Source organism: Cygnus olor, chromosome 1 (genome assembly GCF_009769625.2).
Source record: "Cygnus olor isolate bCygOlo1 chromosome 1, bCygOlo1.pri.v2, whole genome shotgun sequence".
NCBI classification, from domain to species: Eukaryota; Metazoa; Chordata; class Aves; order Anseriformes; family Anatidae; genus Cygnus; species Cygnus olor.
The window spans coordinates 143,629,950-143,652,681 of NC_049169.1; the positions used below are offsets into that span (position 1 = coordinate 143,629,950).

Genomic DNA, 22,732 nt, shown 5'->3' on the forward strand with positions numbered 1-22,732 from the left:
TGTGTGTGTTTTGCTGAACACGACCATGCCAAATGCATAATAATTTGAGGAAAATGGTCTGTTATGTATATGTGAGTATGGAGGAGAATGCTGGAGGCCAGTTTCAGTGTAATTGCTATATTTTTAAAGATGCCAATGAGAGGAGAACTTTGAAGCCACTTTGGATTTATATTCTGTGCACAGTCCACAGAATCTGACAGCAAGGTCCAAGCACACATATTAGACTTATTTAAATATAAATAGATACATGTCAAAAGCATACCCACACGTCTTTAATTCCCCCATGCTTTATTTTATATGTCAGTAGAAATTTTCGGGGGATTGGGAAGTGGTGCCTCAGTAAATACTGGAAAACTTGACCTCTCCCCAGGAATAGAGATAATTTTGATTAGATGCTGAAAGACTGCTGATGTTTGAGTGATTTTAGTGTCTAATTTCACTGCAAGGATATCAGCTACTGATACAGAGGAATGGAAAGTTGAAGTTCTCCCCCACATGTGATAGCCTTGGTGTAAAGTAGTGTTAAATGCGAGTGAGAACTTTATATATGCAAGCAAAATTGGATCTGGAGGAATTCCCAAGCTCCATTTTGTGGGAAAATAATATCCCAACCTTTTTTTTTTTTTTTTTTTTTTTCATTCACACCCTAGTTTCAGAGAAAATATTGTTTTTATTATTTAGGGTAGAAAAGGCTGTTGTTAATCCCATTCAAGAGGTGAACAAAACATTGAGTCATACTTGTGTCATATCTTTCTTCTCTAATCTTGGAAGACTCCTGTGTAAGATTTTTCACACAATTACGGGCATATGTGTGTTTGTGTGTGTACCTTATGTAGTATATAATGTATAGTGTATCTGTATATATAGCATACAGTGTATATAAACATGCAAATTCTCTATATAGTTTATAATATGTACATATTTTAATATATATACAAATATATATATTCAGTCATACATACACTGACTTTTTCAGTGAGAAGGGATGGGTCATAAACCAAACTGCAAACGTACCTGAAGGGTGTGGAGAAGGTTTCAATGTGTTCTGATTCCAACTAAATAAGTTTTCTGATCTCGGTTGACATTTGCTCTGACTCTTACATTTATTATTCTTGCAAAATATAAAACACAGCCTGTTATTTCCTGCTTTAGTTATATCAGTGTTCTAGTCTTTCAAAGCATTATTTTGGGTCAGCTATGATTGAAAACACTTTTCCTTTAGATACAGACCAATATGCACTCCATTTCCTATGTAGATAGTAACACTTTATTGCTTAGCATCATGTAGTAATTTTGAAACATGGAAAGAAATTTTCCACCTGTCAGTTCATCTATTTTTGAAGAGTTCAACTATATTTGTGATTTTACAGATATACATTCTGCAGACAGAATTATGTTTTCATTTTTCCATTCCCTTAATTTCAGCTGGGCTGTTAGATCCATCAAAGCCATGGCAAAAGTTATTAAAAACACATAGAAGTTGGTTATTGGAAGAGTAAATCTCTTACAGGTATAATTTGTTGGCAAACTATTTTTGAAACAGGAATCTTCAACTGAATTACTGGCTTGATTTTCTGAAAGTGGTTTCGGCAACTTCCATGGATTTGCTCAAGCCTTGTAGTTCTTTCTACCAGGTGCCCAATAGTGGCAGTCTGGGTGCTAAGTGTCACTTCAGGAAGTATTCTGGCTTTTGGTCATCTACATATGTACCAGAAACACCTTAGAATCACAGAATCATTTAAGATCATCAAGTCTAACCATCACTTAACACTACCAAGTCCACCAATAAACCCGAAGCACTACATTCGACACATCGCTTAAATATATCCAGATAACTGCAAAAATTCCTATGGCTTGGGATTGACTTTAAGCTACTTCAAATGAAAAGACCAGAAAAAACAACAACTGGTATTTGCTATCAGAACGGGACCTGTGACATTCGGTTCTTCCAGGGCTCTGAACTTTAATGCTGACCCATACAGATGGGACATTGCACCTTTCACAACTCCCTGGACCAGAGTCAGCTTTGACTTGACAGTTTGTCAGGTCAAAATAGGTGTCTTCCTTAAGTAAGGAGGATTCATCCCCTCTGTAGGGAACGCTGGAAGCAGAGTAACATATCCTGCCTTTAAAGCTTTGAAGTTCCTTTAAGCCTTTATCATCCATAGGATATAATCTGGTTTTAAGCTAATTCAGGCCAACATATTCTCATTGAGCCCACTGATAGGGATGTCAGTGTGAGTCAAGGCCAGTTAAAATACGCTCACTAGAACTGGGCTTAGAAAAGCAATCAAATGCAAGAAAGTAATACGCTTTGTGATTACTATCAGTTTGTACAAATTAGACTTCACTTCAAGGGAATGGCTTTCTATCTATTACTGTCTAGGGACTTCGTAAAATAGGGTAAGGCATGTTAGACACACAAAGACTCAATAACCTTAATATTTTATAGCAAACAGTTTCTTTTGATCATTTTTTTTCATAGAATATTAATTATATTTTAAAGAACTTTGAACAAAACCATTTTTTTCAACTGTCTCCAGATAGCAAACACAACTCACTGCCCTTTCAGTTTTCATTTTCCACATATCTTATTTTCTATACATCTTTGATTTGTTTCAGGCAGATAAGTGCCATGGAGGTGACACTGCAAATATCAGAGATAGCAGCTCTGCGCAGTGGCACCGTTACTGAAGGACATAGACACAAATAACATTTTTTAGAAGTGTATATCACCACAAATAATTTATCTGCTTAAATGAGCAGCCAGGGCTGGTGCCACTTCATCTTCATTTCACCTCAGAAGGATTATATATATATATTTTTCTTTATAGAGCATAGAGACTCAGTATTACTTTACTTGTTGCTGTGATGCCTTCAGAACATTCAATGAATCAGTCACTATGCATGAGCCAGTGTCTTCTGAGGGCTGAGTTGTTTGGTGTGGGATCCTCAAAGCGTGCTGGAGGCATACAACATCTCCTGGCCCTGTACTTCCCTTACAAGGAACAGCCCCAGATGACAAAGGCAGTTGCTCAGGTCTGTCTGGCCAGGCTGCTGCATGGGTAGACACACTTTGCCCATGCTCCAGGTTGGTTGGACATAAGGCAGCTCTAAAACTCATGAATCTGCATTAGCCCATTGTGGAGCCCAGTGCATAGGCTGGCAACTGGGAACCTGAGCTTGATAGTCACAGCTGAGTGAAGTGTGTTCTCAGCTTTTGCACTGGAATTGGCTTCAGTCCTGCCAACTCGGTGCATGGGAAGCCCAAGCTCATGCTTTTGTAGCCATCATCCTTGCTGGGTAAGGCTCTAGAAGGAAAAGAGATATGCTCCACTTGGGGAACACATCAGTGTCTAACGTACTTCTTTTTCTAAAACAAGACTGTTACACAAACAAAATGATAGCCATGTGTAATACACCTTTAATTTTCTTATGCACATTGATGTTAGAAAATCCATTGTGAGGAAAGGTCAGGATAAAATGAGTCATATATGATAGAAGTGACACCATGGGATGCTTGTTTGTGTGTATGTGAATGTGTTCACTGTGTAAGTCAAATTGCTGTTAAAAGCCCGTTAGCTAGCACAGTGAAATAATTCCTGCAACTAAGAGGATTATAGTGGTTCTTAAGTCCGCAACAGAACTTCACTGATATTAGCAGCAATAGCTTTTATGCTTCAAGGGCAGTGTACGAAGCCCTAAGTTTTGTATTTAAAACATATCTTCACCTTGAGGCATTAAGATGACTACTCATTAACAAAAATTCCCAATAAAGCCAGACTTCAGCTGATAAAATATCCTTTCTATGGACTTCAATTTTTAGTCTTGACAGTGACATTAAAATAATTAACTGCAAAGCCCCTTGTGTGTTTTTATGGCTTCCTCCCTCTGTATTTGTTTGTATTAACTCATTATGTGGCCCCAACTGAGCAAAGTGCTCAGATGCACGCTTAAATCTCACTTCACCAGTGAACATGTGAGTGCAAATGCTTTGTAGAGTCAGGGCCCATTGGACAGTAAGATGACCCAAAGCAGATGTTTCTGTTTAGTCCCTGTTTCCACAGAGACTATGCATCTCACTCTTGTTTTGGACTTAGCCACCTAAATGCTAATAAAGAAGTCATCGATTTTAATCCAGTGAGATCTGCTTTCTCATGGTTGTCATTCTTAAATAACAATCAAAGCATTTAATCTATGTTAGTGTTAAACCACAAAGTTCTAGAGTAGCCCACACTGAGAAGCAGATTTCTTGGAGATTCTCTTTCCTACATGTTTTTGGAGCTTTGATGCCTTTTTTTTTTTTTTTTTTCCCTCCTTGTTTTTGCTTGAGGAAAGAATCCATGAAGATGGAAGAGGAGAAAGCTCATCAGCACTGACATTTGAGTCACTGCTTAGTTTGAGACATTCCTGGAGCTTGTGGAGGGTTATTCATACCAATATATAAAGAGAATTTTTAGTTTCCTTGTTAGAAAAAAAAAAAAAACAGAGAAGATGGTCTTGCTTGATTGGTTTGTAAAGGAAGAAGAATGGTCTTTTTCCAGCTTTTTCCTCTACTACATCTCTTGCATTAAAATGTCTAGTTCCCTTCTGTTCTTTTCAAGAAACTGTAGTAGGCTAAATGTTCAAAGATTGGCAGACTTTCCTCAGATGATTATGAATATTTAATTTGTCTCTAGTTTTGGTAGTACCGTTGAATATTTGATTATGTCAAAACAAGCACTCATAACTGACGCATAAGAAGTCTGGCAACAAACACTGCTGCTCATAAATAGCCTTCTCTTTACAGTGCAGTTTTGGAGGAGTAAAGAAAACACAGTTATTTGCATGTAAAATGTACAGAGGCAGCTCCAGGAAAAATATATCAGCCGTGATAAATAAACAAAGGACTTTGCACACGTTTCCATGTTACTTGTTTGGAGTGGGCTAGCTAAAGGATGATTAGAGCATCAACTACTTAGATTCAGAGTGTATGATTTTTATTATCTTCTACTTTAATAAATAGTTGGGGAAAGAGAAATTGATCTTGAAGGACAACATGAATAAACAACCCCTTTTGATTTTTAGGATGTTATGATATACATGTTCCTTCCTCGAAATGACTATGGATGCTGGGTTCTTACTATACAGTCTTTCCACTTTGTAGTTAGATGAATGGTGTGTCACATATTCTTCATAACCTTTCAAGATGTTCACAACTGAAAATGTCTGGGAGCTGTTAGAATACACGAGAAAGGCTTTATTAGAGAAAGAACATTACTGCAGTAGGTAAGGAGTACAGACTAGGGTAAATGCAAAAACACAGGAGAATTCATGAAAACAATCAGGCTTGATCTCCATCACTAAAGTTTCCTCCTAATAACAGCTAACTTTAACCTAATTTCCTTATTTTGTGTCTGAAATAAAACAAAACAAACCTCAGTTTGTTTCTAGATAATGGGAATATGCACAGTGGTACATGTTAGTGCCTTACAGGGGTGACATGTATATATACCTCTAGCATTTGGGGCCTTGCAGTTGCCTTTAAGATGCAGCAAAACAGCCCCTGTGTACACCCATTGCTCAGGTGTTTCCTGGTGTCAATGGCCTCCTCTGAGCATGCGAAGTACTCCCTTGGCCCCACAATTCATGGCCAACTAAATCCACAGGGAGCTGAGCAGGGCTTGCGATAACCATGTTGTTCCTTCCCATGCTATTGTACTGTAACATTAACAGTGTCAATGCAATGACTGATCTGAGGCCGTTCTCTGAGGTTCATGGCGGAGTGCTCACCACAGAGACCTTTGGGGTCCTTTTCTTAAACGCCCAATGTAATGGATGCTCCACAGTTACATCAAAAGCTGTTAGCATCTCTTGTTACTAACCCCTTCCATCTCCTACTATGAGCTCCCCTTTTTAGCGGTTCATGACCCCTCCAGACTTTGACAAGTGCCGCTGAAATTTTCCATGCTCTGCACAGACCTGCCAGTTTCTTCTTTTCCAGCGCATGAAATAGTACTTCATCCCATCACTTGGTGAGCAATATATCTGCTATTTCTTGTCAGCTGGGAGAGGAGGGGATTCAGCTTTTGAGGTCAACTAAGTAATGTGTCACTCAGGTCCCCTTTGAGCACATTTCTGCTGTTGCCTTCCTCCTCACTGAATACCCCTGTGGCTTCTCCCATGCTCTGTGACCTATCACATCTAATGTATCTGCTCAGCAGACTGCCATAGTCATCTAACCGTGGTGTCTTGCATGTCAGATTGAGTGGAAAAAGAGGGTGAAAGAGAGCATTGGATATATATGCAAGATTCAGTTTTACTACAGGGCAAAACAAGATGAGAGCTAATTGTGCCAGTCTTATGCTTAGTGCCTGAGATTAGACAAGCTTGACTGTTGCTACCTGAGGCTGATTTCTGAAAAAACAAAACACTTCTGCTACTTCTCAGAATTAAACTAGAGGAGACATATAATTTTCTCATTAAAAAAGAACCTCGCCCAGAAAACAAAACAAACAAAAAAAAAACCACACCACCTTATTTTCCTTAAATGTAATGCCTTCCCTACATCAGAATAGGTCTCTCAAGTTTGCAGGAAATGCCTTTGTCCCAGAAAACACAGTTGAATTTACAGCAAATGCATGTGTTTTCCAGCCAACCCAAGTACATACCTTTTGACCCCAATGATCCAGTATTCCTTGTATCATTTTAAGATGTATTTTAGATTTCCTGTGTATTTCAAAATTTTATTATATACACCCTATATCTTCACATTTACATTGGGCTTTACATATTCTAGCACATTATCTTAATCTATTTTTTGATTATCATCCTCCAATGTTCTATCATCTGTCTGTCCAGACACTAAGCATTTCTGGGAGGCACTTCCATTTGACTATTGAAAATAGAATGTAACAATTGTGTTAAATTGTCCAATGCTTTCAAAATAAGAAATAGAATCATTTTAATGTTAAATTGACTGCTGCTTTTTCATCTGCAAAACTGTAATTTTTCCGTAGCTGTATTTTGCTTGAGGCCTTCCAGCACCTATAAACAGAACTTTTAAAGGTAACATCTTTTAAAGGCAGGCTGCAAAGCTGCAAAGTGACAATGAAACCAAAAGTGTGTATATGCTTTTGAAAACAAAACTCCAGGGCCACTTCTACAGAGTAGTCTAAAACTTGTTGAAATCCTCTTGCATCTCATGTTTTATTAACGTATTCCAGAATTACCAGGGTGATATCACAATGTGGTGGGTTGACCTTGGCTGGTCACCAGGTGCCTACCCATTCATTTGTTCACTCCCCCTCCTCAGCAGGACAGGGGCAGAGAGTAAGATGAAAGAAGATGTGGGTCAAGATAAGGACAGGGAGATCACTCACCAATTACCATGACAAGCAAAACACATTCACAGAATCACAGAATCATCTAGGTTGGAAGAGACCTCCAAGATCACCTAGTCCAACCTCTGACCTAACACTAACAAGTCCTTCACTAAACCATATCACTAAGCTCTACATCTAAACGTCTTTTAAAGACCTCCAGGGATGGTGACTCAACCACTTCCCTGGGCAGCCCATTCCAGTGCCTAACAACCCTTTCAGTAAAGAAGTTCTTCCTAATATCCAACCTAAACCTCCCCTGGCACAACTTTAGCCCATTCCCCCTTGTCCTGTCACCAGGCACATGGGAGAATAGACCAACCCCCACCTCGCTACAGCCTCCCTTAAGGTATCTATAGAGTGCGATAAGGCCGCCCCTGAGCTCCCTCAACTTGAAGAAAATGAATTTAATTTATTGCCACTTAATTACAGAGTAGGATAGTGATAAAAAAAAAAAAAAAAAAAAAAAAATTAAAAAAAAACTTTCCCCCTTTCCTTATTCCCAGACTCAACTTCACTCCTGATCCTTCTACCTCCTCCCCCTGAGAGGTGCAGGGGAATGGGAAATGGGGGCTGCATTCAGTGCATAATGTTTCATCTCTGCCATTCCTTCACCCTCACTTCCTTCCCCTTCCCATGGGTCCCTTCCACAGCATGCTGTCCTTCACAGACTGCTCCAACATAGCTCCTTCCCATGGGCTGCAGTTCTTCAAGAACTGCTCCATCATGTGTCTATACAGGCCGCAGGGGAAATTCTGCTGCATGCATGGAGCACTTCCTGCCCTCCTGCTGGATTGACCTTAGTGTCTGCGGAGTTGTTTCTCTCAAGTTTTCTCAATCCTCTCTCCCACAGCTACTGTAAAGCAGTTTTTACCCCTTTTAAAATACGTTATCACAGAGCATCAGTGATGGGGTCAGATTTGGCCAGTGTCAGGTTCCTTTTGGAGCCAGCTGGAACTGTCTCTGACAGGGGGGCAGCCTCTTCTCTCTTCTTACAGAGACCACCCATGCAGCCCTCTGTCCACCACCAAAACATTTCGACATAAACCAAATACACATAAACACCCTGAGACTCTGCTGCTTGCCTTTACACCATCAAAACAGCCATGTTTGGGCTGAAGTAGCTTAAAGAGACAGAAGAAAATAGCTTAAAGGGACACAAGAGAAGAGAAAGAGACAGATGCTCTGGTACTAGAGAAAGAGCACTGAACTTTCGAGTCTCATGTGTAAACATGAGACCAAGGCAATATACAATGAAACAGTTAGTAGGAGACTCGTGCCCAGAACACCATGAAAAAGTAAGATTACTGACACTTGGGAAGCAGATGAGTTACCTAAATGAAAAATAAAATACATTTAACAGCTACAGCAGCTCTGGGCATCAAACAAAAAACTGAAAGAAGCATCAGATACATTTGGGATTCATCAAAAGGGATGTGATCTTATCATACTTGTCTGCTCTGGAAAGCTGGGACACCCAGGTCATTTGGGATCAAGAGCCATTACAGAAGGACATATATTATGTTCCTTCCTCACTGTTTTTGTTGTTGTTGTTTGTTTGTTTGTTTGTTTTGCTATCTGTAGTTCCATACTTCCAATCTTTTCTCTGCAGTGAGGATGGAAATATACTTTTGAAAATAACTATACTTCCAAAAAAAGCCTGAAATTCTAACTTGCTCATCCCAGGAACTGGACTGTAAGTAAATGATATTATAGAATTATAATATGAGGTACATGAAAATCAGAATGATTGTATACCTTGGTGTAAACATGGAAGTGAAAGATTCCATGAGCATGACAGCTAACTAAATTTGCTTTTCAATGGGTTTGTCTCACGACAAATGAGTTTTTAAACTCAATTATAGAAGACTGCAGCAGAAGGTCATCTTTCATAGACCCTAGGGACACATGAATGTCCTGTTTCAGGAACAGCTGTGATCAGAGATTTGTCATTTTTAATGATCAGAAAAGGAAAATTAGAGGAAAACAAGCAAACAAACAAACAAACAAACAGCAGTGCTAAAATTAAACCTGAATTAGAGTAGATTTTCTGGTGTCTAATTTGAGTTCATCTCACATTACATTTTTCTTCTTAATGGGAACATCAGCAAATATCCTTCTTCTCTAGTGACATGAAGAATTCAGGATCAAAAACACTAAGTCAACCTCCTAAGTTTCAGAACATCACGCAAATTTGTAAGGAAGATATTGGAACCAACAGACAGACTTATTAAAACAGACACAGTGATGATATAGGCTTCCCTTCTTAAAGAAATGAGTTAAAGATGTAAAAATAGAAGGATGTATAACAAAATTCTTGCACAATCATTTCACATTTACACATCTTTCCTTCCCTTATTTCTCATCTGGAGTTCATCTGTGCACAGAGTAAACTCTTGCAAACTCTTTAGGACAGAGATCTTATCTAAACAAAGAGGGAAAATGTGCTGACTGGTGCTACTGCCTTTATTGAAGATCTTTATTGAGCTAGGACTTTGCATTCCTGGGTTAATCGTAAGCTTGCAACATAGCTGAAGCCAGCAAGAGATCCTGTATTCTTCAGACAAAATTGCCATTAGTCACGAGAAATTTAGCTCAAGTAAGCAGTACAGGATTGGGCCATTATCTATTATCAATCCTCTTGTCAAGCTAAAGTAATTATGAGATACAAGTTCTTTTCTTGAAAAAAAAAAAAGTCTCCAACGTTTTCAGAACTGACAAATTTTATTTTGCAATTTATTATTATTTTTTCTAACCCATTGGAGACTACACAGAAAAAAAATACTTGATAATTTTTGGTAAACTAAGTCTGCGTGCATTTTGTTTACTTCCAACACGAAAATTTCTACTGAAATTCCAGGTAGAACCAATCACTTCAGAAGACTAGAATCACAGTTAACTAAAAACAAGTGTTACCATATTACTTTGTCTTCTATATATACTTACACAGGTTCTATATATGTTTTATACTCACAGTCTAATACATAATCAAATATGTTATAAAAAATACCCACATCACAAAGAGGTAGGTAAAGCTTCGAGTATTCACACTATATTAACATGTGAAAGTTGCACACCTGGCCACAAGAGATGACATTAGACTCAAGTAATTAGTGGCTTCCTCTTTTTCCTTTCTCCCTTCCCTTCCCTTCCCTTCCCTTCCCTTCCCTTCCCTTCCCTTCCCTTCCCTTCCCTTCCCTTCCCTTCCCTTCCCTTCCCTTCCCTTCCCTTCCCTTCCCTTCCCTTCCCTTCCCTTCCCTTCCCTTCCCTTCCCTTCCCTTCCCTTCCCTTCCCTTCCCTTCCCTTCCCTTCCCTTCCCTTCCCTTCCCTCCCTTCCCTTCCCTTCCCTTCCCTTCCCTTCCCTTCCCTTCCCTTCCCTTCCCTTCCCTTCCCTTCCCTTCCCTTCCCTTCCCTTCCCTTCCCTTCCCTTCCCTTCCCTTCCCTTCCCTTCCCTTCCCTTCCCTTCCCTTCCCTTCCCTTCCCTTCCCTTCCCTTTTTTTTTTTGTTTGTTTAAGATAAATTTTGCTTGCGTTTCATTTCAAGGAGCTGCATTTTTGCTTATTTTGTAGTTTGTAGTTTTACCTGCACTTAGTTCCCTTGGGTGCAGTTCATTCTCAAGAACTGCACTTTGAGGCAAAGAGACCTTAAAGAGGATATAAATAACATCTGGCTGAGTACAAGACTCGATTGATTTATTTTAAACACTTGAATACTTCCTGAAATCCTGCTGGCTCATCTGGGTGTGCTAAACACATGCTGGGGGGAAGTTATGGAATTAACCATAACCTTTGGAGACCAGTTTGCTGAGGCTCTATCTAGAGCTGTTGGAGAGAGACTGGAACCAAAATTAGCCTCCTTGAAGAGTTTGTCTTTCTCTGCTGGCTGCAAAGATGTTTAGGAAGACCAGCCAGTGTTCAGTAGTAGTCTGCAGGGAAATGTATGTACACCAAGGGTTAAAAATAGCATCTAGACATTACTTTAATGTTTAACCTCCATCTTAGGGGTCTAGACTCCAAAAGGACATGATGCATTAGTCCAGAACAGACCAAGGAAGAATACATTTTGAAGTGCAGAGAGGCTTTCAATACTTCCTCATCACGGCTGGATGTGTCCAGCTATAACCAGACTATAACTATTGGTAAATTCATGACAGCAAGATGGACTATTATACCGTTGCATTGAAACAGATCATTTAAGTCTGTGCTTCCTGTTTACCCAGTTCCTTTCCGTTACCCCAAAACAACACAATAACCGAACTAAGTCAATATTTGGAATGCTTTATTTATTCATTTTTAAGAGCGCACACACAAAAACAAACAAAACAAACAAAAAACCACTATTCTGATGATTAGCAGGAGTGAGGCTGATTTATCAAAATGGTGAACTACCTGGAAAAGATAATCTATAAAGAATGAATCCTACCACTTGAAAGTTCATAAAGTCTTGTTTGGAAGGCTTCTCTAGTGTTACACTCTTCATGTGACCATTGCCAACATTACAGTGGGCTAAACAAGGCTTTGTCTACCCAAGCCTTGACAACATCCAAGGGCAGAGGTACTGAGCATTAGCACAATCGTAATGTTGCTCTGCTGTTTCCACAAGCCAAACAGAAAATGCTTCTGTTGGTTCTCATGTGTTTCATAATGCTTCTCCATCTCAAGCAAGTCTTGCGGACTGGAATAACTTGAGTGAAAATATTGTGCAATTATAGAGAATACCATACCTAAAAAGCAACTGGAGATGACCTACCAATTAGTAAAAACTAGATGGTAACTTCTGTTTTTGCTCCAACCTCCACTCTGACTCTGGGTTATGCTGGCATGCAGCATGATATCTGTGGGGCTTTCCTCAGTGTCCGATGGAAACAATGAAGGTCTTCCCATTGCATTCTCTCACTTTTGGGTTTGATGTTGATTTATTTCTGAAATTACAATGTTGATTGTCATTGTTAATCTAAGATCAAGAGTCCCAGGGTTATTAAAACAATAAAAACAACTGCTCAGCTTCTTAAATCCTACCTTTTTTTTTTCCCTTCATCTTTCTCTAGGTTGGAAAAATCCACAAGAACACTGCCCGCAAAAGAGAATACCACGTACTGTTCATGGTGATCACTACAGTTATCTGTTATCTCGTGTGTTGGATTCCCTATGGGGTTATAGCACTACTTGCAACATTTGGTAAGCCAGGTGTGGTGACTCCAGTTGCAAGCATCATACCTTCCATCTTAGCAAAAAGCAGCACTGTTTGCAATCCCATTATCTACATACTTATGAATAAGCAGGTAAGATATGTTATTTTTAAATTATATTTTCCTCAGGGTATGTCAGGCATTATTGACTTCTGTGACTACCTGTCCTGTGGATGTGTCTTTGGGAAAAGGGCATTCAGGGCTGAAAAATATCACTGGAGTCCTGGGATGGAAATGTCAACATATTATGTTGCTAAATAGCAAGAACAGATATACATCTGCTTACTGAAATTGCTCGTGTTCTTCTGAGGACTTGCTGTGTGTTAATTTGCATGCTGCAGTGTTGTCAAATTTAATGGAATCTATTTACAAAAGAAGAATATTGGGGCATGTAGGTGCAAGAAAAGAGGGACAAGAAAAGGAAAGGATTTCATGACATTGAAAACAATCTGAAGGAGAAGACCTGTTGAAAACACTTAACCATTTTTCTTGACAGATCCACTTGAAAACAAAAGGTCATTTCAATTAAGTTTTTATGAACTTCTACATTTCTTTCTGTTAAATTCCCACTTCACCTATATGCCAAAATAGGGAACAATTTTTTTTCTCTTGAGGGGCAAGGCCAATTCTAACATTTCTAAAATGCCTAGATCTAGCTGAGGTGCCTCATTCCTGTAAATGGCATTTTCAGTACAGAAAAGTGAACTTCTTAAAATTTCTTCCTTGACAACTCTGTCTCTGAAGTTTGATAAGGGCAGATCTGGAAGTTTTAAAAGTGTTTTGCAGTAAGATATTTGGAAAATACACATAGGTTATGAAAACATTTTATCTTTTTGATTACATTAGTGTGTTAAACATTGATCTGAATTTCCTGTTCTCACTGTGTCCATTGCACTATTATATAGCAAATAAACCTTTTTTTTTTTTTTTTTTTTTTTCCTGGTGTATGCTGGAGCCTAATCTTAGTATTTATCAACAGCAGTGTTTTATTATTATGAAGCCTAGAAAAAGGAAAAGTTGAACATAAAAACCAAATATATTCTAATTTTGCCACTGTCTGAGATTATTCTTCATCTACCCTAAAGTTCTTAAACAAGGAATTAATATGCTCCTGAAGACTGAGGGAAAAATCCCAGACAAGACATGAAACTTCCCTGAAATCAGAAGGAAAAAATATTTTTGCCTTCCCCAAAGCTAGGACTTCTTTTCCAAAGTCTAGTTTAAGCTGACATTGAAAATACAAAGAGCTCCATTTGAAAAGTGCTAATACTGAAACAAAATTGTAACTTTTTCTCCTTTCCGTTACATATTGCAGTTATTATGGAAACTTCTCAACAGCAGCATCTGTCTTGCTTCTCTGAGTTCTCTGAGCACTTAGACTGATTAGGTCCTTAACTTCCATGAGATCATCTGGCCATGCTATGGCCACTAGAGCAAGCTATAACAGAGAAGGCAAGTACATTTTGGCATTGTATTCACACACAGAGCACATCCCAGACAACAGGGTTACAGAAGCTGAGGTAAAGATACGGATCTTAAAACACGTGAACTCAGTGTAGAGCCTTGGGTGCCTCCATATGTCTCAAGAACAGAATCACAAGCACAATTACCGGTGGTGACAGCCTGGCAGCCACAGATATAAACACAACAAAAGAAGGCTGTTTTTATATTCTCCAAGTGCTCCAGGCAGTTATTGAGAACTCTGTATTCTGCAGCATCAAAGGCTTACGAGATAGTCACACTGCTGTGGGTGTGCTGAGGCAGAGAGGAAAGGTTCACTGTTGGCAAAAACTTGATTAGCAAGAATAAAGCCTGGATGCTTGCACATCACAGGAACGTAGCAAGCTGTCCAAAATCACTCTTTCCTTGCAGTAGCTGTTTCTTTCAGATAAAAAGGAGAAAATTGTGAATACTTAACTTGTTTCTCAATATGAGGCTGACATTTGATCCAATTTATCATCTCTTATAAGGCAAGAACAATGCTGGATGATCTGTCTACAGGGGGAGGATTCCATTTGGACCATTTTGAGGCAAGGCAGGCAATTTCTTAGCAGCAGGAGCTGAAAAGACTTTGTAACTACTCAGGAGCACCCTGGCAGGGAACTGCAAACAGTTTCTTAAATATCTCTTCTTAGTCTCCAGTCACATGCAAGACCGATGTATTAGACTTCTCTCTTTGAACTTTGAGAATAATTCTTCTGTTTCCCACTGCCTGCTGTTCTGCAGTTGCCATCATTTAACAAAAAATGCAAAGGGACAGAGTAGTTGAATAAGTCTTGAAGGGCAGATCATTAGTTGCCAGCTGGTAGTCACTGTATGATTTTTTTTATTTTTTATTTTTAATATAGTCAGCTTCCTTATTGTTGCAGAAATCAAGACAAGGTCATTTCTGAAAATGAGCTTTGTCAGATTAGGGGTAAATACTCTCATTGTAATAAAACCAAAATAATAGTTCTCAGTTCTCATTTGTTTTGCCATTATTTATTAGCAGTAAAATAACTATTTTTATGTGAAACTGAGGAATGATCTTCACTCACAAGAGGTGAAACACATCCATCCATCTGTTAACTTTCCTTTCAGACCAGGAAAAAGAGTTAAACACCTTTGTCCTATGGATGAAGTACATTCACAGCACCTCAGCTACTTAGTAGCTTTCCTCATTCCTTTCTGTAAATTTAACACTTCAGGAAAAGTTCTCTCCTTCCCAGCACTTAGCTTCTCTGGGTTTCATGTTTTGCTGAGAATTGTCATAGGAGGCTGATGCATCCCAAACCAAAAATTATCTAGCCTGTATTTTTCATGGTCATGTCTTTTGGATACAAGATGCCAACAGTAGGCTATTTACTCACGCATTTTGTAAATACACCAAGAACATATGGCTTAATCTCTAGGTCTCTGTGCATAAGCTAACCTTTTTGCTTTGGGACCTGCAACAGAAGGTTGACTGCAGCTGCAGTGTTAGCTTCCATCTGTCATAAAGCAATCTGGAGTATCGTGGAATTGCCACCCTCTGAGCCTGCCTTAAAAGTCATCCTGCAGAATACACCTTTAAATTAACTCTTGAACATGTTTTGAGTCACTTTCATGGTCCAGAAACCCCAGGAAAATAATAATAATAATAAAAAATAATAGTTTAATCTTTGTTGGTTCCTTCTGCACTGACCTGAGGTGATAAAATAGCTGGGGTGAATTTCTTTCCAGTGGCAGGGACTCCCTCATGCAGGACCACATGGCTTATGCTGCTGTCCTTCTGCTGCTCCTCTCCAAGAGCACAGAAAGGCAGTTTCAGCTGGACCATTGCTGGTCTAAAAACATCACTCCAGGCTTGCATTAAGCTTCACTGACAAAGCTGTAAAGCACTAAACTGCTTGAACTGCCTGAGATTGAAGTAACATCTTCAAACTTCCACCCATGCAGCTACCCCAACAAGTTATTTATGACAGCTTCAATTTCCTTCCTTCCACCATGGTGATGCTGACAGAAACCTCCTCTTCCACATGTTACACACAAGCAGTTGTTAAGCCTTCACCAGAGAGATACCAGCTTCCCCACAACCATGGACTTGCTGTTGCACAGATAGGGGCATCTTGCCTTCCTGTAGTCCGTAGAACAACAGGAACTTAAAAACCCAAAACTTTCTGATGGATGTAACTGTACTTCAGGACATACTTCACTGAAAACTAGGCATCAATAGCTGGATAACACAATAGTGCAGCAGCTTTTCAGGTTAGCCTTATCTTATGTATAAGTTCATTCATTTTTATTGATATAGAAGTCAAGATACGAATAATGAGTGCTTGAGAGGGTATGGCTATGGATGAGAAGTGGGTATTGAGACTGAGTCAGTCTACACTTGCTATTTCACATAATTTCAAGGTAGCACTCAGAGAAAACAGGAATTTGCTTCATTGCAACTGACAGCCAAATTTTAGACAAATGAAACCTTATCACTTAAGGATCTCTAGAAACAATCACTTGGAAGCCCCTGATCAGATTATATGTTACAACTTTTGTTGACGTACAATGATCTTGCTCAGCTGTGGTTCATGGGCTTCAGACTAATTACATGATTTCAGCAGTTATTTCCAGACATTTAGTCACTCAGGCAGTACACCTACATCTCCCTGGACTACTGAAACTCAAACCAGCACTTCTAATACTGTTTTGCATATTACAGTTTGGAAAACAAACAAACAAACAAAAAACCAAACACACACACAAAAATAACCACTCAAACACTGTGATAATCATATTTCTGGTGTCAGAAAGTACCTCTGAGCAAAAGCAAGGAGGGAGAATGTGAGGGAAGGGCTGTTTTAGATATGAATAGAAGTTACCGATTACCAGTTCGATTTCTACCCTGACTTAGTGAATTAAAATCACTACACTTAAAAAATAGAAGCGGACCTTGTCATCTTCCCCAAGGATTTGGAGAAGTGATGCTGACAAGAATATACACACTTGTCTGAAAATAATTAATACTGTGACCTTTCCAAAGTTATCATGTTTTGGGGCTTGGTGAGGGCGAATAAATTAAAAGAATGAGCAAACTAAGCCAACTGCAAAGAATTCTGCATTTGTTGTTGTTGTTATTTGTTTCTGATGCACAATGAGATGTGAATAATAATGTACTTAAGAGTGCTCCTCGACAAGACCTGGAGCCAGCATGTGCAATTGTGCTTCTCTCTTCTCTCATGAGTGAGCACTTAGGCACACAGCCTTGTTGCTGCAACAGGACTGCTCACGCATTGCATTTTCTTCATATTTATCTTCATTGCTCATGCATGTGATATAACATAGCCACCTGGGCCCAAGCTGGGAGCATCAACGGAGAGGCTATAAAGAGGTGAGGCAACAGTATTGGAGACCAATGTGTGATAAGCAAGAGTTAACCCAGCAGGGAAGTGGAGTTTCCCCAGTAGGTTAGAACTGTGAGAAAAAGGAAAGGCATTTTCATATTGTTTAGCTGCATTTGGATGTGCAATAACACACCATCCAGAGAGGTGGCACTGACCCAGGTCACAAGTCAGACACCTCCCAGATGTGCTGTGGCTGCAGTGGGGAGCTGTACCACCACCCCACCACTCACCAAGCGGATCACTACCAGGCCAACCCCTCTTCAAATGCCTTTGTGGAACTTGAAACGAGTCCTTCTTTAGTGATAAGATTTTTGCACCTTATATACAGTTTTCTAACAGCCCTTTTCAGTCCATCTTGATCCTGCCTTATGCGCCGAGCAGGGAGAAATGCATATGCACTTTGGGAAACAGAGCTACACATGCCAGTCATAAAGAAAAATAGAAGAAAATAATAACCTTAACATTTCCCAGCTGGATACGTAACAGCTGTATTTTCACAGTCAATTTTCATGTGGTATTGTGCAGTTTTCAGCATTTCCCACAAAAGGTAATGTTTCAGTCTTCAAGCTGCCGGAATATGTGGGTAAGTTAATGGGTTTTTGTTGTCTTTTTTTTTTTTTTTTAAAGTGCTCATATTTCCCCTTGGAAAACTAAGATACTTTAGCTGCATGAGAACACAGTAGGACAGATCTGGAAAGACAGTACAAAATAAAGAGACAATTGTGTTAAACCTCATTTTATGGTCAAATTGAAACATATCTATTAAGTCCTGAAAATAAATCCCATTTTTTTAAGTTCATGACCTTCTAGAAGTTTGTAGACTTATCATAAGATTTATTGCTATAAATTGCTATATTTTTTTCATTAAAATTCATGTAGATGTTAATAAGATGTTAATAAATGATTTTTTTTTTTTTTAAATCTTCTCTTTCACTGTTATCTGGTCTGATATTGGGTATATAATAGTGACATAAAGAACTGACACTGCATTACCTAACAAGCAGTAGTATGACTATTTAAAGTTGAGGGGCAAAAGGAAGAGACGTCTCAAGGGCACCTTTACTGCTGTCATAAAGTACGATTGCATCTCACACAGTGAGTTCTGAATTACTTTAGGTATTTCTCTCTCAGATTATGACAAAAAGATCAGATCAGATAAATAACCTATTTAATTAGGGTTACAAGTACATTTAGCAGCCCCAGCTAACATCATGCTGTCCCAGGCTACACTCCTGCTGCAACCTGGCTGAATATGTTCAGCATTATCCTGCCTGTCCTGTGGATGCTTTCCAAGGGCTGGACCAGCCTCAACATCACAGAAGAGTTTAGGACTTGTTTGTTCAGACCCACATGAAAAGTAGCAAGCAGGCAGCCAGGTCACCAAAACTCAGGTCAAGCAAAATACTAAATAAATATGGAAACAAACATGAACAAACACAAACACAGGATAAACATGTGTTTACTGGGCTAGTTAGTATCAGGGATGACAGTAACAGAAATGATGTCCACTTAGATCTTCCTTTCAGGAAGACAGAGAAAGTGAAGGGCAATGTCCTGGTTCTGGCTGGGATAGAGTTACTTTTTTTCCTAGTAACTGTTATGGTGCTGTGTTTTGGATTTAGGATGAGAATAATGTTGATAACACACTGATGTTTTAGTTGTTGCAGAGCAGTGCTTATACAGATCCAAGGACGGTTCAGCTTCTCATGCTGCCCTGCCAGTGAGTAGGCTGGGGGTGCACCAGAAGCTGGGAGGGGACAGGGGACAGAGCCAGGACAGGTGACCCAAACTGGCCAAAGAGATATTCCCTACCATATGACAGCAATAAAAAGTGGAGGGAGTTGGCCAAGGGGCTGCTGTTGCTCAGGGACTGGCTAGGCATTGGTCAGCTGGCATTGTGCATCACTTGTTTTTTATTATCTCACGTATTCTGTAAACCTTGCTGACTAAACTGCTTATTCAGAGGCTTAAAGTTATCATTGTCATTTAGAATAAGCCCCTAGGCATTATGCAGGTAAACTGCAACAGGTAAAAATTGTGATCCCTTTTGACAACTCAAATTTTAAAATAAAAATGTAGTTGAAATCTAAAATTGTCTCATCCACCCTAGTGCATTTTCATTGAAATTAGCTCAGAAAAGAAGGACAATTGCCTCAGCTTTCTCCTGACAACTTTGCAGGTGATACTGGTCAGTAGAAAGGGTCATAGTCTAGGAAATTGAGTTAACTGTAGTGATTGTACGAAAGGAGATTAACGTTGGTACCTGTTTGGTGGATAGCAAGGAAATACCCTTATGAAAAGATTCAGCCTCTAAAATCACTGTCACTGTACAAAGGGAATGAAACAATGAACTGTTTAAGAATTCAACGAATAAGCAGGGTTACATCCCTAAGCTTTTCTCTGGTACAAGTAAGACTGTTTCAGCCAAATTGTTTGCACTTACCTATCATGATCAGCCTGTGGTTGTGCTGGGAGTTTCAGGACACCATTTAAAATCAGCCATTTTCACACACTTCGAACTGTAATATCAAACCTATGAGGTAGATTGAGAGTTAAATGGAGGTTTGCAGTATTCAGATAACCATAGAAGCAAGGAATATGGCACATTCACACCTAAATAAAAGGTGTTGGGATTCATACAAGCAAGGCCCCTTGGTATCCTGTTTGCTCTTGCAAGTATACACCAGCAGAAACTCAAATCAATATTTCTTTGCTGTCTTCACATGTATGTCTGTCCTCAAGGGGCTTTAGGATGGTCAACAGTTCAGTCAGTGATAAGAGAAATGCAGGAAAAAAGGATAAGGTACAATGACCATGATGTTTCTTTCTTGCTAGTACTTCAGAGTGATCTACAAGTTAAGTGTAAGCACTTGCCATTTTGGTGTGTTTTTTTTCTGGACTGATTTCCAAGTTTGGTGTGGACAGATAAGGTCCTGCAAAGGGGAACAGGATCTGTAGGTAGGCTGAACTTCTACTGTTCTTCAAATAACATTGCCAGGTGACACTGAACAGGGAGCTTCTGTTGCAGTGCTCTCAGCTGCATCCCCAGGTCAGGAATCAGACTGAATTTTAGCCAACACTAAAATTCATCTGTTGAAGGTCAAACATTAATTTAGCATCAGATTTCTCTGTGCTAATTCTAATGTTTCTGCTTTTCTCTAACGTGTCCACATTTAACAAGTAGGTCTCCAGCTACGTATTTGCTGCAGCCTTTATTTTCAAAGCTGTATGCAAGCATACGTCATCTGAAGAAAACAGAATCTGTAAGACAATGCAACCAATTATATAAGCAAAGAGTTTAGTTGCTTTATGAAGACTATCAAATTCAACAGATGAAAAAGATTTGAAAAGTGTAAGCTTGGAGATAATAGAAATTCTCATTTGTCTCTCTTGTTCAATCACTGAGTAATCTCTTGTGATGTAGCAGTGGCATAATACTATAATTTTATCCAGAGCAGGATGTTTTGGTGTATTTCATCTGTCAGTTGATATTACTTCTCAGTGTTTTACTATGTCTACCAGGTATATCTTTGCAGTCATGTATCCAGCTAACAATTCAAGCAATAATCATTTCAGATTAGGTGATGGAGAGAAAAAAATAAAATGAGATTTCTTAATCAGAGAATTTTTCAGTATTTATGTAGCTTCCTCTAAACAAATATTTAATTAATTTATTTAATCCTCATTATCCTCGTAAAGCAGGTGAATATCATCATCCTAGTTTTGCAGCAGAAGAAATTTGAGTATCAAAGGTTAGATTACTGCTTAAAACCTCATGAACTTGCATGACAAATCTAACTCAGATCTGTAGAACTCTATGATTTAATCACGATGTCCTTCTCCATTCAGGACAAAGAAGCTACTGTACTCAAGGATGTAATGGTTTCCACAGTATTGAATATGTGACATAAAATATAGAAATCTACTAGGTCTGTAATTCATTAGATTAGGTCCCTTTTCATTATAAACTGCACCTTTTAATCCCATTAAGAAATTTGACCATGTGAGACTGAAAACAAATTGATGTTCCTTGTTTCTTGAAGTAGAAGCCATTGCAGAGCTTTGTTCCTCAGGTGTCTAGTCAGCCAACTTCCAAACTAAGTTTGCTTGTAGCCAGTTTATAATCTTTCATTCCTGGTTTACTCAAAAAAAACTTATTCTTTGGGATGTCTTCTGTTCATACTCAGAAACAGCAGTCAGATGACTTTCTTCATACTGCTAGGTTAAACCAGTTCAGTTCTTTTAGTTTTCTCTAGTGATCAAGGCACTTCATTCTTTTGACATCGAATGTAAATACAATTAAACACAACATTAATAGTACTGTTTGCTATATATACAGTCTCATGATACAAAAGTATGCGCCCTTGATACTATGCAAATGCCAGTGACCATAAATATGTCCAGTTTCCATCACTAATATGTAGTCATGGCAAAAACAGATCTGCAAAGGTCCTGACTTTTGTTAATTGCATTCCCTTGCTCTGTAGGCAATGGGCCATTCTTGTGGCATTGACCTGAAGTGGCAAAGGCAATGCTCCAGCCTTCCTCTTTTATTTTCTTTTATAATATCTCTTTTAGCTTTCTGAAGTTTTGAAAAATTCAAATAATAACAACAGCAACAAAAACAAAAACTAAATTATAAGCTTATTGGTAATCATGCTTGGGACCGTGTATTTCATCTGGAAAACAACTTCCTAGCAGCTCACTGAATATTAGAAAAGGACCAACGCTTCAATGCATTAGGAGTTATTTCTTGTTTATGTCATCTTGTTTGCAGTGTTTAACTCCCTTGATTATTGTTATATTCTGAATTTAAATCAAAAAAAAAAAAGAACTACAGCTCTACAGTGACTTCTTAAATCCCTTTACTGTGACTAAATTATGACCAGATTTTCAGAAATGGGTGTACGGTCATGGTCTGTTATATAGGGTACAACTATGTAAATTGAGTACTTTACAGATGACTCTGGTTCAGATGTAGCATTTTATTCCTTTGGGGGAAATATTACTCACAATTTTAAAACTCAGAGAGTGATAAGGCTTCTGTGTGTACTGGTTTTAGGCCAATATGAATATACTGAAAGAGGAATTCAAAGTTAACCAAAATGTGTACGTCTTCCTTTTCACTTTTACCATCTTCTCTCTCAGTGATGACCAGTGACAAATTCGAGGGATTTCTATGCAAGTTATAAAACAAAAACCAGGCAATTTTTGTAACTTGTTGAGAAATTTTCCATGAATGCATCTACTCTGTGCAAAATGTGGTTTCTGCAAAATTTGAAGCTGTTAACTTTGCCAACTGTATTTTCAGCTGGGAAAACTTA

General features: G+C 38.8%; 1 protein-coding gene across 1 annotated transcript in view; it reads left to right on the forward strand.

Moving 5' to 3' along the window:
* LOC121059659 (pinopsin-like) overlaps positions 1-22,732 on the forward strand; it is a 90,768-nt gene that overhangs the window by 46,459 nt on the left and 21,577 nt on the right. The window contains exon 3 of the mRNA XM_040536732.1: positions 12,409-12,642. Coding sequence (XP_040392666.1) covers positions 12,409-12,642 — 234 coding nt within the window. The remainder of the gene's footprint in view (positions 1-12,408; positions 12,643-22,732) is intronic.